The 19,678-nt window shown below is 44.2% G+C and overlaps 1 protein-coding gene across 4 annotated transcripts in view; it reads right to left on the bottom strand.

The window, feature by feature from the left end:
• Positions 1–19,678, bottom strand: part of Stx18 (syntaxin 18) — a 107,512-nt gene that overhangs the window by 17,650 nt on the left and 70,184 nt on the right. For 2 of the 4 annotated variants that reach the window (XM_057773197.1, XM_057773198.1), the window contains 4 exons: positions 17,722–17,837; positions 16,123–16,200; positions 15,891–15,957; positions 267–379 (listed from right to left, as the gene is read on the bottom strand). In XM_057773197.1, the coding sequence (XP_057629180.1) occupies positions 267–379; positions 15,891–15,957; positions 16,123–16,200; positions 17,722–17,837 (374 nt within the window). Of the gene's footprint in view, positions 1–266; positions 430–15,890; positions 15,958–16,122; positions 16,201–17,721; positions 17,838–19,678 lie in introns of all 4 variants that reach the window. The other 2 variants (XM_057773200.1, XM_057773199.1) reach the window with 2 other exon arrangements.

Below are 19,678 nucleotides of genomic sequence, written 5' to 3'. Positions count from 1 at the left end.
CTGTCTGCTGCCAGTGCAGACTTCCCTCTTTAGCAGACAGCCGGGATAGTGTCTCCTCAGTCTCCAGATGGTGCACAGGAGAGCAGCCTCCCCAGGTCCAGGTGAACGTGTGATTCAGACTAAGCACTGCTACTCCATGCTTCTTTTTGCTTTGGGCAGCTATGCTCATACCACGTGTCAGGAACTGCTGCCTCTCCCTGCTTTGTATTCCTGCCAACAGGCCAGAAGGAAGAAGTGCAGAGCAAAACCTTTACCCTGACTCATACCTGGCAACTCCTCGGCAGCAGGCTTTTCTTCAGAGTCCTGGGAAGCATTCTGTGAGGCTTTCTCAGATGGGGGTTCTTTCCTCTTTGTATTTGGCTCAGGTTCCAGCTTAGATCTAAATACAAATACTTAGCAGTTATTTTACCTCCAAAACAAGATTCCTGTCTGACAAGAGAAAGGGTCATGAGCGTCTTGTGCAAATTTGCTCTGATCTCTCTACCGGGGCCCAGGAAGCACACAGACACTTCATAGCTTACTGTAAGGTACAATGTTGATGGTACGCTGCCTTCTGCATTTCAGCCACAGCATGGTGCCTAGCATCTACACACGCGGAGGTTGCCCTGGAGACACCACACCAGGAAGCGGAGGTACAGTAATCCAGTAATTTTACACTAATGCAAAAGTGTTGCCAAAGACACATGCATGGGACAGACACACACAAAACCACACACACGTGTGTGCACATGTGCGTGCGCACACACACATGCACGTACTATCATGAAATAGTTTAACTATGAAAGTATAAGTCTTTAAGAGCTTGTTGAGCCAGGAAGCTTTCTTCCCACCTTTTCACACACCACTCTGTCCCTACTCACAGGGGCGTATTCATCTCTGCTACCTAGAGATCTTCTTGGACTTTCTTTTTAAATTTTGTTTATTTTTCATTAGTGTACATGCACATGAGTGTCTGCAGGCACACAGTGCACATGTTGAGGTCAGAAGACAACTTCTGTAAGTTAAGTCTTCTCTCTCCACTTTGTTGAGGCAGGGTCCCCTCTCATTTCTCTGGGAGCGTCAGGTGATTTCCGTCTCCACCTCCCATCTCACCGCAGGAGTACCGAGACTACAGAAGTGTGCTGGAGCATTCGTTGTGTGTTTTGGTTTTAAACATTTTTTTTTTTTTTTAACGGATGACTGGAACTTTATTAGGAGAGGCGCTGGAGGTTGTTACACCAAGGGCAGAAGCAGATTTTTAGAAAGATATTATTTGGTCAAATGTAACAGAAGTTGGCTTTCTCTCCTGTGAAAGTGGGCTCAATAATAAAGCCTTTACTTGTGGAGTTTGGTTTGGATTATATAAAAAGTTCCCCAGTTCCCAAATATTAGTCCCAATAACAGAAGACTAAGGAAAACGAACCTGGAGCTCAGTAACAGATTCTTATCGTGCCTTACATGTGGAAAGGAGCACAGGATCAACCTTATTAGCAAATGGTAGATGCAGAATAATAAAGAAAAGAATGGCCATTTCTGGCAGAAGCTAAACATGGGTTCCTAGGCTCAAATTCAGGAGTTCCAGGTGATTTCTGTCTCTATCTCCCATCTCACTGCAGGAGACCATGACTACAGAAGTGTGATAGAGCATCTGTTGTTTGGTTGGTTGTTTCGGTTTTAAACATGGGTTCTAAGGCTCAAAGTCAGGTAATTAGGCTTGTGCAGAAACTGCTTTAACCTGCTAAGCCATCTTTGTTGAACCGTGCATGTGTGTGTGCTGCCCATAGGTGTGTTCACCTATATGTGCATGCATAGAGGCCGGAGGTCAATATTGGGAGTTTTCCTCTAGAACTCTCCACCTTATTTTTATTGTTGCTATCTTGCTCTCATTAGATAGCTCTGTCTGTCCTGGAACTCACTATGTAGACCAGGCTGGCCTCAAACTCAGAGATCTGCCTATCTCTGCCTCCTGAGTGCTGGGATTAAAGGTGTGTGCCACCATACCTGGCTTCCACTTATTATTTAAGACAGGGTCTCACACTAAACTGTTCACTCTTTCATCTAAACTGGCTGGCCAGTGAACCCCAGGAACTACCTGTCTGCTTCCAGTGCTGAGGTTACAGGTAAGCACTGCCATGCCTAGATTGTACATGGGTGCTGGGGATCTGAACTCAGGTCCTTACACTTGCGCAACAAGTACTTCACCCCCAAGGCATCTGTCCAGGCCCCAGCTTACATAGCAAGTACTCTCCTGCTCTTCCTTAGAGTGGATCTGTGTTTCTGTGGGTTGTGTATGCTGCTTAGCTGGACCAGTGCCTACATGCAGTGTCTGTTGTGATCTGCAAAGAGGTCCTCTAAAGGCCTCTGTTGAGGTCCAGTGGATGGCTTTACTGAATGAAGCTTTAGGAGGTAGAGCTAGTGTAAAAAAGGTCATTGGGGGCATGTCCTTGAAGTGGCCAATGGGCTCCTGGCCCTTTCATTTTCTTTGTTTTTCAACTGTGTTGCCATGAAGCAAACAGGGTCCCTTTGCCATGTGCTCCTGTCATGTACTGTGCCACTAGGGCCAAGCAATAACAAGCTGAGACCTCTAAAATCATGACCCCAACAAACTTTCTTCTTCTGACTCTTCTTTGTATTTTATCTTAATTTTTGGAGCCAGGGTCTCACTATGTAGTCCTGGCAGTTTGGAACTTGCTATGGGACCAGGGTGGCCTTGAACTCACAGAGACATGCCTGCTTCTGTCACCTAAGTGTTCAGATTAAAGGTAGGCACCATCATGACTGACCTCTTTTTAAGTTGACTGTCATGGGTATTTTGTCAGAGTGATGGGAACTGAGCTAGCACAGTGACCCATAAAAACATGTTGAATGAATCAATGTTTTATAAACACGAGTAAATAGCTAACAGAGGACAAAAACTCTTTCTAAAATAATGTGCTTTAGGGCCAAGCAGACTTGACTCTATGCTTGCCTGTAATGCCAGCACACAGGAAACATGTACAAGGATTGCTGCCAGGAGTTTTATGAGAACCTAAGTTACAATGTGCAGCAGACAAAAGATCTATCTTCTTAAAAGAATCAATCAACCAATCAATCACCAAAATAAAATAAGAGGCATCATAATAGCTCTACTAAAACCTATATAAACATTACAGGCAGGGTGCTGAAAGGATCCATGACACAGGCCATGCTGTTAGCGAGCCAGACAGTAAGTAAAAGTATAAGTCAACTTGTGCTGGCTGGATCTGGTTTAAACATACCACTTAGCATTTATTTGCCAAGCACCTATGATGTACCAAGTATTTCTCTAAGCACCTTATGAGGATAAATATAGACAAATTTATCCAACTCCAAAACATCTAAGATGGTACTAGTATTAAATATATTAATTGACCTTTTTTAAAAAATAAAGAATGAAACTGAGGCCACATAGTAGCTAGGCTGAGACAAGACCTTCAGGTCCCAGTTCCAGAGCCCATGTTGTGTTAACTCCATGAAGAAAGTCTCTTTAATTAGCACTAAGATAATAAGGGCTATGCCATTCAGATCAGATCCAGACTAGACAAAGCATGTGTGTGTGTGTGTGTGGAGGGGGAGGACGACACACAACTGTCTGCAGCAGAGACCTCACAAAGGCCTTATATCAGGGCACATAAAAAGCTCCTCCACAGCCAGGTGGCGCATGCCTTTAATCCCAGCACTCGGGAGGCAGAGGCAGGCAGATCTCTGTGAGTTCGAGGCCAGCCTGGTCTAGAAGAGCTAGTTCCAGGACAGGAACCAAAAGCTATGGAGAAACCCTGTCTCGAAAAAAAAAAAAAAAAAAGCTCCTGCACAAATTAACAAAAGACAAATGATTTAATAACACAGTGTGAAGGATTTGAATAGATATTCTTGGAGAAGTATAGAAATCATCTCTAAACACAAGAACAGGTGATTAACGAGTGAGATGATCCTGTACAGCCACAGGAAGAGTTAAATACATCTGATCTACACTATATCCTGGGGAGAACGAGGATAAATCAGAACCTCACATAGCTGGGTCCACAGGAAGAGTTAAATACATCTGATCCACACTATAACCTAGGAGAAGGAGGATAAATCAGAACCTCACGTACCTGGGTGCAGAGTAAGAGTTAAATACATCTGATGCACACTATAACCTAGGAGAAGGAGGATAAATCAGAACCTCACGTAGCTGAATGGTTTGTAAAATGCTGTTACCACCGTGGAAAACTTAGAATAGTTTCTTATTAAATCTAAGAGTCTCTATTATCATAGAGCAAACTCACTTTGAGGCGTTTACCAAAGAGAAAGGAAAAGGTATATCTCATGAAACTGGCAAGTAGTCACAGCACACTTACCTACATAAAACAAACAAAAAAAAACCCAACAACACAGAAACAAACCCATACCAACCAACATGAGAGTAGGTAAGGCAATGGTGTGTGTTCACAAAACACGATACTATTCAGCCACAGAGAGCAAATCACAAACACTGCAGCACAGCTGATCTTTTAAAATGTGTTAAGAAGAGGGTTTGGGGCACAATGCTCATTGAGCATGCCTAAGGCCCTGGGCTTGATCCCAGTACTGCGAAATAAACTCAAAAAAAGAAACCTTTTTAGAAACAAACAGGGTTTAGTCTGTATTTTGCATTAGTGTATTGATATAATTATAAAATAAAATACTGCTCAATATTTTGGATCAAATTAGTTTTGGAATTTAGTAATTGAATAGCTTGACACATTTTACAATTTTCAAAGTATCCTGAAAAAGAGATACCCATCAATGAGAATTTTTAATATTTTCCTCTGGATAGTAAGTGACAAGTTATCTTGACATTTCTTGGTCTCATTTCTCATCTGTAAAACAGGGGCTACCAGAGAGTTCTCATGTGGTAGAACTCTTATCCCATTTCCCCTGGGATGCTTAAGTAGTAGAGTCAACAGCACACAACCAAAGTGGCAGATGGTCTCTGGCACAACTTACTGCTGCAGTGCCATGGGTGGGGCATCATGGCCTCACAGAGGAGCTCCTAAAACAGAGCCTTCCTCCTTGCAGAGACAGAATCCTCAGAGAAGCAACTGTGGGGCAGGACCGTCTCCAGCTCAGAGTTCAGCAGATACAACCTATCATGATAGGGAAGCATTGCAAGCAGCTCATGGCTGTGATAGTGGAGACATGAGGTTATGGGTTGCACCCCTGTGGCAATCGTGAGCAAAGAGACTGCTGGAAGCCAAGGCAGGCCTGTAACTCCTAAGGTCTGCCCACCAGCTAGGCCTCATCTCCTAAAGGTTCCACAGCCTCCCAAATTCTACTGCAAAGACTAAACAACAGCATCAGAGCTATAAAATGCAAATATTTTTGGAGTTCTTTCAAGAACCAGAGCATGGAATTCTGGGAACTTCATAAGGTGGCAATCATTCAAGATCTTGACAGAGAGTCAGACTTTGGCAGACACAAGGACAGATAGGACATTCCAGGCATAGGGACCAAGAGCTTGTCATTTATCTTCAGAGAATTATCATAGCTGGCCACTTGTAATGGATAATCGCTATGGACTTGCTCCCCTAGCCACGTAGGAGGTTCCCGTTGCCCCACATCCTCTCCTTGTTTTCAGTCTAGGTGGTGTGACAAGTGTGAGGTGGTATTCTGTGTATTAAATTTTATTGTATAACAATCACACACAGAGAAGTTTGAAGTCTGAAGATTCCCTCAGTGAGTGAGTTCCAGCCTGATACCCTTCACCTCTGAATATTTAACATATTCCCTAAAGGCAGAGTGCCTTGATGTAACCACCACAATCAGAAAAGGCACAGCCATCTCTCAGTCCCACTGATTCCTCAGAATATTCCATTTTGACCAACAACAGCCTGTACAAGGGTCCAAGTCAGAATCCTGCATCATGTTGCCTGCTAACGCTTTTTAAAAATCTGTTCAGAATGCTTTCTTCAGACTCTTCCAGTTCCATGTGTTTGATACACAATACTCTGCCAGTCACTCTAACCATGCCTCTGAACTTAAGCCTGGCTCTCTGTGGCTGAAGCCTGGTGATGCACTGGCAGAGATCACAGAAGCACCACTGCTCTTCTGGGGCACTTGCCAGCATGTGCATGGCTTGTCTTGACTGACATGGTGGCTATGGCTCCTCAGAAGAAGCAAGGAGAAACACTTGGCAGTATAATTCTTCTGAACTTTCATTTGTTCATGAGTTTACTCCTGTCCAGATAGACTCGACACCCTCTTTCATGCAGTGGGCTATAACCTACCACTGTCCTTTAGTTTTCACTGACTTAAGTGTAGCCAGTAGAAACCCCTCAAACTAGCCACTGTGATCTTCAACACACCCTACCATTCTGTGATCCCTCCCTTGTTTTCTGACACAGTGGAGCGTCCTTGGCTCATTTCACACTTTCCTTTATGCAGCCTAGGAATAGGCCATTTCTCCAGGAAGCCTGGTCCCTAGAGCCTAGAAGTGGTACTTAGAAACCAAGATGTATGTGTGTGTGTGTCACACATTGTGCGTGGTCTCACAACAACACTGGCTTCCAGACTGAGCTATGGAAACTGAACACTGTGACACACTGTATCTTTCATTCTAACCCTATCACAAGGTCTAAGCATCCTGGCCTGTTCTCTTTCTCATACAGTGGAAAACTGGCTTGCTGTACCTTTTCTATCAGCTGTTGATAAAAAGCTCAGTTCCAGCACCACTTCTCCTAGAGAGGATACACCCATTCTTTCATGCCTTTCACTGCTTCTCTGACAGCTGCCCTCCCTGACACCCTACCCTGGGCAGCAGGGCTCCTCCCCAGCACAGCACTCACCTTTACCCCTCCCCATCTCCTCATCTCAGGACTGCTTGGTTCAGGAAGGGGACGGGCTGCACTGCCTCTTGACTGAACATTTCATTTAATGCCCATCACCCTCATGTCTGGAGTGTAGCAGTGCCCGTTTTCAGTGTAAAATAAATAAAGGGCTGCAGAGAAGCAGACAGAGACAAAGATGAATGCTTCTTAAGGGGATAAAAACAGATTCTAATCATACATACAGAATGTCTACTGAAATCCTCAGGGAAATTACAAATTAGGCAGCTAAAGGCAACGGGGGGGGGGAGGTAAAAGCAATTTTTAAGAAAGTCACTACAAAGATCAGTTTATCCCCCTGATTTACTTCACATAGTTCTCAAAGTGAAGGCCAAGTCCTGCCTGTGATCAACACAGGTGCCACATCTGTTTCCAGGTCCCTGACTTTGAAAAGCCTTTGGGATTTTATTTGAAATTGTAAAGAACAAGAGAGAAAGAGACAGATTTTCTTGGTTTTGCAGGGCAAAAAAAATCATGGAAGCACGCTTTGCAAACACAGAAGAAGGCTGCTCTGGGATGCTCTGTCTGTTGTTCCCAACACAGAGGACAGAGCATGCACACCACAGTGCCCTACTTCAAAGCAGCATTTGAGTTACAGAGGCTTCTGAGGCACAGGGACAGTGGAGTCAGCTCACTCTACCTAAAGCCACTTCCTCCATTAGGCAGTCACTCACCTAATGTGTATTTACAGGGCATCTACCACTTACTAGGGAAGTTTTTGGTTTTTTTGTTGTTTTTTTTAAAGTAAGTGTTCCTCACAGCATGGCCCTCAGACTAGTACCAGGTTCCATACTGCTCCTTACAGACCTGCCACACGTTCAGTACACAATGAGGAGCAAGAATGCAGCACTCAGGCAGTGCCTTTGTCTCACTGAACGTGGGAGAGAGTAGCTTGGTGTCATCAGTCCACTGTGGCAGGAGGGCACGGCTCTGACCTTGTCATGCACAAGAGACTAACACATCAGTCCCTGGCAGACTGCAAAAACTACAATGATGTGGCCCTTCATGTCGGGGTGTTCTTCTAAGCCAGGGTCAACACAGTAAAAGCCCAGATGGTGAACATTGCAAGTTCTAACTCACATTCTTCTTTCTTGGTTTACAGATCTTTTAAAATATAATAAACCATGCTTATCTGGAAGGTCATATAAAAATAGGCCAAAATCTAAACTTGGCCCATAGGCCAGTCTGCTACTCCCATTTCCAAGCAAAAACAAGGCCCTATCAGATAGTAAGCGAGGGAAGATCATCACTGTGGCCCTCATATCACATGGCATCTCTGACTCTCCTCCTCTCCATCCCCATCACTATGTCATTCCAAACACTAGCAGCTTCTGCTGAGCTCTACTACATGCAGGGCCCTAAGTCAGGAGCTGCAGCAAGCAGGCTAACAATCCTGCTGAGGAGGGAGGGCTGACTCATAAACAATAGATCCTTGAAGTACGTTCAGTTCGTGACGCCATGTGGCACATGAGAACTGATAGCTACTCTAAAGAACAAGGAACGCAGCATGAATTCCCTCCTTCGTACTGACAGCAGGAAACACAGCACAGATTGTAAGGGGGGCTGTGTGGCTGTGAATCATGGCAGTGGTTTTTAGTGTGTGTTGACCTGGGCAGGAGAAGGGCTTGATGTTCCCTTTAGGAAAGTGTCATCATGAGAAGACTATGCACAAAGATCTCTGATCAGAAAGTCTCTCATCTTCAGGATCTGTGCTGGGGGGGACAGTCTAATAACACAGCTTTAAGACACACTGATGAACTCGGCAGGTTCTATGGAGTTATCCACCTTTTGACCTTGTTTTGTAATCTGCTCAGTATTTGAAGAAGCTATAATCTTTAGTCATCAGCTTTCATTCTTCTCTGATCTCCCTTCAGACAGAGAATGGCCCCCAAAGTTTCCACTCATAAGAATACTGTCCCAGGGCTGGAGATGGCTCAGAGATTAAGAGCACTGGCTGCTCTTCCAGAGGTCCTGAGTTCAATTCCCAGCAATCACATGGTGGCTCACAACCATATGTACTGAGATCTGGCACCCTCCTCTGGCGTGTGGACATACATTGAGGCAGAATGTTGTATACATAATAAATAAATAAATCTTTAAAAAAAAAAGAATACTGTCCCAGAAAAATGAAGGGTTCAAAGCTTAGAGCCAGGTCAGCTGGAAAGCAAATGAAAGCCAACACTCACTGCACAGTATTGAAGGTACCTTTGCACTAGCAGACAAGAGTCTCAGGCTAGTCTTGATTCTCAGAGGGCTACCCTAAACCCTATTCCTGATTGAGGAAAAAAAAAAGGCCAATCATACACCAGTAGTTTTTCCTGGAGAGAGCATGTTTCTACTTAGCTAGGGTGTTTTATGAGAGTATAAGCCACCAGAGTGTGTGATGCCATTTCAGTTCTTTTTTGTTTGTTTGTTTTTGTTTTTTGTTTTGTTTGTGTTTGTTTTTGTTTTTCAAGACAGGGTTTCTCTGTAGCTTTGGAACCTGTCCTGGAACTAGCTCTAGTAGACCAAGCTGGCCTCCAACTCACAGAGATCCACCTACCTCTGCCTTCCGAGTGTTGGAATTAAAGGTATGCGCCACTACCACATGGCCTAAAATTTTGTTTGTTTCTTTTTGGTTTTTCGAGACAGGGTTTCTCTGTAGACCAGGCTGACCTTGAGCTGAAAGAGATCCGCCTGCCTCTGTCTCCCAAGTGCTGGGATTAAAGGCCTGCACTACCACTGCCTTGCTTTGACCACTTCAGTTCCAATCACCCCAGAATACCAGAGATCTGAGGAGACAAAGAAAAAAAAGTAGGATCAATATAATAAAATTGGGAATCTACAGATTCAATGCAATTCTCATCAAAATCTCAGCACAATTCTTCACAGACCTTGAAAGAACAATACTCAACTTCATATGGAAACAACACCAACAACAAAAAAATCCCAGGAAAGCCAAAACAATCCTTTACAAAACTCAAGTCCAAATAGATCAAAGACCTCAACATAAAACCAACCACACTGAACCTCATAGAAGAGAGAGTGGGAAGTACACTTGAACGCATAGGCACAGGAGATCACCTTCTAAATATAACCCCAGCAGCACAGACACTGAGAGAAGCTTCTGTAAAGCAAAAGACACGGTCAACAACACAAAACGACAGCCTATAGAATGGGAAAAGATCTTCACCAACCCCTGAAGGCGCAAGTCATAAACAATCCCACACCAGTTTGGAATTGTGATTAATAGGGTGGTATTTATTTAAAGGGGAATAAACTTACAGATCACCGTCTCAGACAACAGCCCTCTACGCACGCAATTAGGAAGAAGTCTAGTCGCCGGAACCGGAGCAGGAAGTAAAGAGAGAGAGGAGGGAAGTAGCCGCTTTTTTTAAAGGGAAAGAGACCACGCCCCAATGGGCTGGTATCTCGGCGGCTATTGGCTGGAGGAGCAGAAGGACCTCCCGCAACAAACCCCAAATCTTACAGAGGGCTGATCTCCAAAATATACAAAGAACTCAAGAAACTAGACATCAAAAGAACAAATAATCCAATAAAAAAAAAATGGAGTACAAACCTAAACAGAGAACTCTCAACAGATGGATCTCAAATGGCTGAAAGACACTTAATGTTCAACATCCTTAGTCATCAGAGAAATGCAAATTAAAACAACTCTGAGATTCCATCTTTTTTTTATTGATATTTATTGAGCTCTACCTTTTTCTCTGCTCCCCTTCCTGCCTCTCCCCTCCCCCTTCAACCCTCCCCCAAGGTCCCCATGCTCCCCATTTACTCAGGAGATCTTGTCTTTTTCTACTTCCCATGTAGATTAGATGTATGTAAATGTTTCTTAGTGTCTTCATTGTTGTCTAAATTCTCTGGAATTGTAGTTTGTAGGCTGGCTTTCTTTATGTTTAAAAACCCCTATGAGTGAGTACATGTGATAATTGTCTTTCTCTGTCTGGGTTACCTCACTCAAAATAATGTTTTCTAGCTCCATCCATTTTCCTGCAAAATTCAAGATGTCATTATTTTTTTCTGCTGTGTAGTACTCCATTGTGTAAATGTACCACATCTTCCTTATCCATTCTTTGGTTGAGGGGCATTTAGGTTGTTTCCAGGTTCTGGCTCTGACAAACAAGGCTGCTATGAACATAGTTGAGCACATGTCCTTGTGGCACGATTGAGCATCCTTTGGATATATACCCAAAAGTGGTATTACTGAGTCTTGAGGAAGGTTGTTTCCCAATTTTCTGAGAAACTGACATACTGATTTCCAAAAGGGTTGTACCAGCTTGCATTCCCACCAGCAATGCAGAAGTGTTCCCTTTTCCCCACAGTCTCTCCAGCATAAGTTGTCATCAGTGTTTTTGATCTTGGCCATTCTTACAGGTATAAGATGGAATCTCAGAGTTGTTTTGATTTGTATTTCTCTGATTGCTAAAGATATTGAACATTAAAAAAAGGGATGTTGAACATTTCCTTAAGTGCCTTTCAGCCATTTTAGCTTCCTCTGTTGAGAGTTCTCTGTTTAGGTTTGTACTCCATTTTTTGTTTAACCCGATTATGTGTTCTTTTGGTGATCAATTTTTTGAGTTCTTTGTATATTTTGGAGATTAGACTTCTGTCTGATGTGGAGTTAGTGAAGATCTTTTCCTATTTTGTAGGCTGTCGTTTTGTCTTGTTGACTGTGTCCTTTGCTTTACAGAAGCTTTTCAGTTTCAGGAAGTCCATTTATTAATCGTTTCTCTCAGTGTCTGTGCTGCTGAGGTTATATTTAGGAAGTGGTCTCCTGTGCCAATGCGTTCAAGTGTATTTCCCACTTTCTCATCTACAATGCTCAGTGTGGCTGGCTTTATGTTGAGGTCTTTGATCCATTTGGACTTGAGTTTTGTGCATGGGGATAGATATGAGTCTATTTTCATTCTTCTACATGTTGATATCCAGTTATGCCAGCACCACTTGTTAAATATGCTTTCTTTTTTCCATTTGATATTTTTTTGTTTCTTTGCCAAAAATCAGGTGTTCAAAGATGTATGGATTGATATCCGGCTCTTCTATTCGGTTCCACTGGTTCTCTTGTCTATCCTTATGCCACTACCAGGCTGTTTTCAGTACTGTAGCTCTGTAGTAGAGTTTGAAGTCAGGGATTGTGATGCCTCCAGAAGTTCTTTTATTGTACAGGATTGTTTTGGCTATCCTGGGTTTTTTGCTTTTCCATATGAAGTTGAGTACCATTCTTTCGAGGTCTGTGAAGAATTTTGCTGGGATTTTGCTGGGCATTGCACTGAATCTGTCTGAGATTCCATCTTACACCCGTCAGAACGGCTAAGATCAAAAACACTCATGATAGCTTATGCTGGAGAGGATGTAGAGTAAGGGGAACACTCCTCCATTACTGGTGGGAGTGCAAACTTATACAGCCACTTTGGAAATCAGTATGTCAGTTTCGCAGAAAACTAGGAATCAATCTACCTCAAGACCTAGCAATACCACTCTTGGGCATATACCCAAAGGATTCACACTTAGACCACAAGGACATTTGTTCAATTATGTTCATAGCAGCATTATTTGTAATAGCCAGAACCTGGAAACAACCTTGATGCCCATCAACTGAAGAATGGATAAAGAAGATGTGGGTACATTTACACAATGGAGTACTACTCAGTAGTAAAAAACAAGTATATATTGAAATTTACAGGCAATGGATGGAGCTAGAAAAAAATCATCCTAAGTGAGGTAACCCAGACCCAGAAAACAAACATGGTATGTACTCACTCATATGTGGATGTTAGACATAAAGCAAAGAATAACCAGGCTACAGTCCACAACCCCTGAGAAGCTAAGAAATCAGGAGGACCCTAAGAGAGACATACATGAAGCCCCCTGGGAATGGGAAATAGACAAGATCTCCCAAATAAATTGGAAGCATCGGGGGTAGAGGGGAGAGTAGGAGAGGAGGGGGAGGGGAGAAAGGGAGAGGGAAGAAGAATATGAGGGATTGACTGATGTCTGACTTGGGAGAAGGACAGAGAGGGAGAGTAAGTAAAGTGGTATCTTGATAGAGGGGCCATTATGGGGTTAGCAAGAAACCTGTCACTAGGGAAATTCCCAGGAATCTAGCAAGGATGACCCCAGCTAAGAAGTGGAGAGGGTTCCTGAACTGTCCTATAATCAGATTGATGACTACCTTAATTGTCACCATAGAACCTTCATCCACTAACTTATGGAAGCAGATGCAGAGATCCACAGCTAAGCACTGCCCGAGTTCCTAGAGTTCAGTCAGAGAGGCAGGAGTGATATGAACAAAGGGGTCAAGACCACGATGCAGAAATCTATAGAAACAGCTGACCCGAGCTAGTGGGAGCTCACTGGCTCTGGACTGACAGTTGGGGAACCTGCAAAGGACTGAACTAGGTCCTCTGAATGTGGATGACAGTTGTATGGCTTGAGCAGTTTGTAGGGCCACTGGAAGTGGGACAAGTATTTATTCCTAGTGTATGAACTGGTTTTCTGGAACCCATTCCCTATGAAGGGATACTTTGCTCAGTCTAGAAATGGGGGGGGGGGAACCTTGGTCTTCCCTCAACATGATGTGACAGATTTTGTTGACTTCCCATGGGAGAACTCACCCTCTCTGAGGAGTGAATGGGGGATGGGGTGGGGGAAGGTGGAAGCAGCTGGAAGAGGGGAGGGAGAGGGAACTGGGATCGGTATGTAAAATAAAAAAGGATTTTTAAAAAAAAAAATAAAGTCCTCTGGGAATATATAATAGGGCCACTTGTGCCAATGCTCATCCAATATTGGCCCATGTATTTCTAGTTTGTAAGCTGTTACTCTGTAACTCTATGATGTCTCCTTCAATCAGGAACGAGTGGATGAGCATCTACTTTGTAGCAGGCTCCAATCAGTGCTGTGATCAGAAAGTCAGAAAACAAAGGTCCCCATCTCCAAACTTGTAGTCTTGTAGGAAAATAGCAGAGAGATGGGATGCCCCAGGGAGTTATCCCACTCTGGCCTGAGGCAACATGCAACAGGTCCTACTGTCAGCTCAGAAGGCAAAATACCACCAGGGTAGATGAAAACAGGTACCTTTAATGACGGCACTATCATTTGCAGACAACATAGTCAATGTAGGAAAGTGCAGAGCTGTCAGCTGGAAATACTTCTGGCTTAATGAGCAAAATACTTTCAGCAGTTTGAAATAAGAGCCCTTTGGTCCAGTAGACGGATGTGACATCTCCACTCTACAAGAACAAAAGCTACCACATAATACCATCTGCATTCTTAAGACTTTACAGTGAGCAAGCTGCACCTTAACAAGTATGGTTTCCTTCACCAGATAAATGAGATAGTGACAACAGTGCCAGAGAACACGAGCAGCTGGACTTATCAAACAAACTTCTTAATGACAGCCATCAGCAACCCAAACAGAACAGTGGCTAGAAACAACCCACCAATGACAACTGTGCATACTCTACCCACTGGCCTCCCCAAAGGACAGGCATTGTGTGATGGGCTGAGGTGTTTGAGGAGACTTAAGTCAATGGTGGCTGCATGAGTGTGTGTGCTGCACCTGGCTGTGAACAACACATGGGAAACCTACTACGGAGACAGAACACTGCTGGAAACAGCTGGAACACTTCATAAGTCAGGTGACGTTTGATTTGGGCTGGAAAGATGAGTACGATTTTGTCCACCAGATAGACAGAGAAGACTATGTGAAAGGTTCTATGGGATGAAGAAGTCAGCCAGAATTGGGCATTAGAAAAGCAAAGCTCCTTTAGGACAAAGTCACACATAGGCTTGGCAGAGCAGATGTCACTGGGGACTGATTTAGAAACAAAAGCTATGATACAGTCACTATAGCCTTGAATTTGCCATATTTGGCCTTTGTGAGACCTATGCATAAGGGAGACATACGATTAAGGATAAAATTATAAGTATGCTTTAAGTATAAAGATGAAGAAAGACCAGAAGTCAGGGTGGCCAACACATGCCTGTAGTTCCACAGTCTCACCATCTGGGAGGCTGAGGCAGTATGATCAGAAGTCAAGGCCTGCCCGAGAGGTACAAACCTAAGAGGAGAGAACTGGGCCACACTGAAGAGTTAGTCATTCCAAGGTCTCCAAGGCCTTCTGTTCAGGGTAATCATGTAGAACAGCGATCTGGCAGCTGACTGATGCTGTACAATTCCCATCTGACTGACATCAGAGGGAACTTCTGCTTAGAAGCAAGGCTGAGGCGCTCTGTGCTGAGGCCTACTCTTGTCTCTCCCTGTGATAGTGCAGCAGACATGCCTGTCTCTCCTGGGGACTGTGAGAGCCAGTGACAGGTCTCCTTACAATAGTGACAGCTAATCATACAACACCAGAGTCAGACCTGCTCCCCTGAGTCTTCCCAGGGAAAACTGGCAGTCACCATGCTAAAATGGGTATTGGAGTGGGAGTAGGGTTTGGTGTACATGGCATCTTGAATATATTATGTCATACTGTCAGCAATATAGGGGAGCACTGGTCAATGTGAAAACCCCTTTGCAGAAAAACTTTCAGAGAAGGAAGTATGGGGGCCAGAGACCAAAGTCAAACAGCTCATAGGGTTATGAAGAAATGGGGTGGGAAGTTGGATGGGTGGCACATACCTGTAACTCCCTCACTCTGAATCCTGAAGCAGAAAAAATATGGGTTCATGGCCAGTTTAGGCTGCATGATGACTTGAGGCCAGCATGGACCTCACAACCAGACTGTCTCTCCACTACTCCCAACAAAGTGAAAAAGAAATTAGGTCATTGCTCAACCAGTCCAGCTGCTACGAAATTGTGCGGTCACGTGAGTTTAAATCCTGCTGAACCTCAGTGTGATCAGGAAAACAAAGAGAATCTGCCTCATGGGCTGCTGTGGCTAACAGACTGGCCAGCACCACCTGGTACACAGTATGTCCTCAGCTTCTAAGACTGCATTCGGTGAAGCCTTCATGCACAGAGGCCCACAGAGTTACTGCTTTAGGAGCTCGGGCTGCCATTCCTGTTGGCCCTATTTTAACTGAGGAAGGAAGAGCAATACTCACAGTCTCTTCTTATCCACCACACGCTTAACTCGGATGGCTCTTTGTTCAGAGTAAAGCTTACATACTCCTGTTGAAGCAGAAAATACCAGAACAGAGAACATTTAAAACGGCTTCTCAGGCGAAGGTATCATTAATACTAATGAGATACTACGGTCTTCAGCTAGCAAAGCTCTATTCTAAATTGCATCTCCTAAGAAATACCACATTTGACCTTTAGAAGAAAATGAAATACTTTTTAAGTAATCTTCAACGAAATCCAAAACCGCAGTCCTATGTTCCTTCACTTGCTGGGAATGTATCTCCTTGTGGGCTGTAAGAGAAAAGGACAGTACTCAGGTCTGTGCTCAAGGACCCCACAGAACAGTCAGCTTCCTCGAAGCTCTTCATCAAAAGCATGTTCAAAAGTACAGCTATAAACCAGCCTTGTGTCAAGTGAGACTACATTTTTAAGAGTAAGATTTATTAGGGCTCACCAGGTGAGAGATTAAACCCATAGAAACTGCAGTCAAACAATTTATAGCTTATTACAGCACCAGGGGAGCTGAGTTGAACCAGCTCCTTCCGGAATGCTGACCTGGCTGTATTAACAGCCAGTGCTGAGGCTCACCTTCAAGTGACATGCTTATATCACATGTGCTAGAGCATGGACACCTCTGCCTGCACTGCTTTCAGCATACAGTGACTGCCTTCTCCCCTCAGACACTGAGTGGCACTATCCGTAGTAGCCTGCTCTCCAAGAACCTTTCCCATTGATGAGCCACAAGGGCCAGGCATATGCCAGTTCCTATGGTGAGACCTTGCTATCAGTGGAAAGGCTGGGTGCAGGCATGATGCCAAGACTTCAGAGAAATACCTCACATGAACCAACTGAGGTCCAGAGGCAAGAGGTCACCGAAGGTCACAAATGCCTGCCCTTAAGAGTATGGGGCACAGGTTATGTTTTTACTAGAGGGCTGAATAACCTGGGACTCACAAGATGATCTAGATACTCTGCAATGCTGCACACATAATTTTGTGTGATGTATATTTCCTGGTAAGCTTTCATTAGACTCTCATTTATTGATCAACATTCTCTGAGAAGCTTCTCCACCAGAAGTCAGCCATGAGTCCAATAGTAGCTGGCAATTTTGACCTCCGTAGTTCTGATGTGCGTGCTTAAAAACCACGGAAGACATATGGCTGGGAAGCCTAGCTCCTCCTCTTCGGGGATGAAACCCAGTGAAGGGGAGATAATACTAGGCCCCTCATGCCAGGCAAGGCTCTAGTATGATGTAAGAATTCAAGTGATATGCCTAATTACTTTCTATACTGCTTCAAAGAAGAAGTTGAGCTCAGGGAAATGAAGTGACTTGTCCAAGGCCATGGAACTAGCACATAGCAGAGCTGGGGTGCATTGCTTTTAAGTCATGGCTGCAAAGCTTCCTCTCAACCATGACGTTTCAAATGGGGGTTGACTTTAACAGGACAACTAGATCTTAGAGACTACTGCCATCTGTCCTGCCACTCAGAACACTGTCACACACGCATGTTTCCACAAATAGACACATGCACACACACAATCTAGTCCTCTGGCCTTGGTCTTTTGGTAGGTTATAGATTCTATTTAGAGAGGTCTTTTCCATTCCTGCCTTCCACTTATTTAACTTGAGTGAGGTCTTTTCAGGACTTTGAACAGCTTAGCTTAGAAGATGGACCAGGAAAGAAGGACTTTCAAGTTTTAAGTCCTAAATGTCATTCAGAAAGTAGAAGGGGATCATAAGTGGCAGCAGTGTGAGTAGTTAACTGGTTGGCACATTCATAGGATCTGTTAGTTTCTTTCGGAGCACTTCACCTTCTGTTCTGAGTTGTTGAATTGCCTCTGAACAGGTCCTAATGAATATCTGGGCATCCTGGTCTATCTGGTCTCGCTCTGTGTCTGTCATCCTCCCATATTCAGACATGGTATGGCTAAAAAAGAGAAGAAGATGCGAGGGTGGCATCAGTGAGAACATAATGCAGTCCAGGTAGAGTGTTGAGGTACAGTGTTAAGAAAGGTTTCTCTGACCAAGTGCAATGGAAGCTGAGACTTGGAGAGAGGCTGGTGAGATCCCCAGGTGGAGCGGAGGCCACGAGATACAGTCTTCTAAACAGCTTCCACAGCAGCAGGCCAATCTAACATGCTGCAGCACACAGCTTTGCTGGGAACAGAGGCTCTGCCTGAGGACTGCATAACCTAATAACTATGTTAGAGTCCCAAGCTGTTCACCCTGTAGGGACACCATTTGAGAGTACTTGAAACATATGAGACACTTCTGTGGGCTATTGTCTTTAGATTCTAGAAAGCAGTTTTCAAAGCTCACAATAAAAAGTCTCTAGAAATAAATTTCATCTCTCCTGATGCTAAGTTAAACCATCTGAAGTGACCAGGCTGGTAGGGACACCCACTTTTGTATTATCAGCGGGCTGCTTCCCACCACCTGGCTAGCTTTACCCAAAATAATTACACGGAAATTGTATTCTTTTAAACACTGCCTGGCCCATTCGTTCCAGCCTCTTTTTGGCTAACTCTTACATATTGATCTAACCCATTTCTAATATTCTGTGTAGCACCACAAGCTGGCTTACCAGGAAAGATCTTAACCTGCATCTGTCTGGAGTGGGAGAATCATGGCGACTCACTGACTCGGCTTCTTTCTCCCAGCATTCTGTTCTGTTTACTCCACCTACCTAAGGGTTGGCCTATTAAATGGGCCTAGGCAGTTTCTTTATTAATTAACCAATGAAAGCAACAGATTAAAAAAAAAATCACTCCCACATCACACTTTCAGTAACAAGATCCTGTACAGTACAGAGCACATGGCTCACATTCACAAGCACTGGGTGAGTGTGGCATCTAACCATGAGGATAAAAGACAAAGTCTTGAACATTCTATTTCACCTGTGACCCAGATCACAGGTTTCCACTCTGTTGTGAGTGGCTCTGACCACTGGTCTGTCTTATCACCTACCGCACCCCAGAAACAGTGGCTTCCCATAGAACTCACCCAACATTACTTTTTCATGCCATGTTGGTCAAGAGATTATTGTGCCTCCATTCCAAAGCTGCCCTCTACTTTCCTGCTTTGGGACAGAGCTGGGGCCACCTCTGATCCTCACCTCTGCTGCGTTGCTATTTGCTTCTGGCCCTGCTTTGCTTTTCTCCATTGCATTTACTGTTCCCAGAAATACCAAAAAGTCTTTTTTCCTCCAAAGCTATGTGGAAGTAAGGACTGTTTGCCTTGTGTCTGCTTCCCTGGTAAAATCAGGCAGCACCGAGTACCTGACTAACAGCCAGATGCTGAGCATATGCAGGTCAATTCTCAGTGCTTTATGTGTATCTGATTTCTTATTTAACCTCAGAAGTCATTCATTCATTCCCTTGTGTATGTCCTGAGCCCTCTTAGGATAAATACTGCACTAGGGTTCAAAACTGAGTAAGGCCCATTTCTGATCTCCACAAAAGGCACTCAGTTGTTGGAGTGATCAACACGAAAACAGAGAGTACCAAGAACAGCACTGACTGGTGCTGATGTGGAAGTGGTCAGCTCATGTGGGATGGGGTGCTGGGCAGAACAGTAGAGGAGAAGGCGTGCCCTGACAGAGGAAGGAGACAAAGACCAGATACGATTCCCCACCTTTTGGGTGGCAGTTTGAGTGAACATACAATATCCACTCCACACTTGGGCACATATGAGTGAAGCAGGGAAAGGAGCAGGAAGGCTGGTCCTGTGTAGACCAGGCATCTGGGTCCAGAGAGGGGCAGCACATGA

This window comes from Chionomys nivalis, chromosome 6, assembly GCF_950005125.1.
Source record: "Chionomys nivalis chromosome 6, mChiNiv1.1, whole genome shotgun sequence".
In the NCBI taxonomy this organism is placed as follows: Eukaryota; Metazoa; Chordata; class Mammalia; order Rodentia; family Cricetidae; genus Chionomys; species Chionomys nivalis.
Note: the sequence above shows the minus strand (reverse complement) of the source record. Positions and strands in the feature narration are given on the sequence as shown.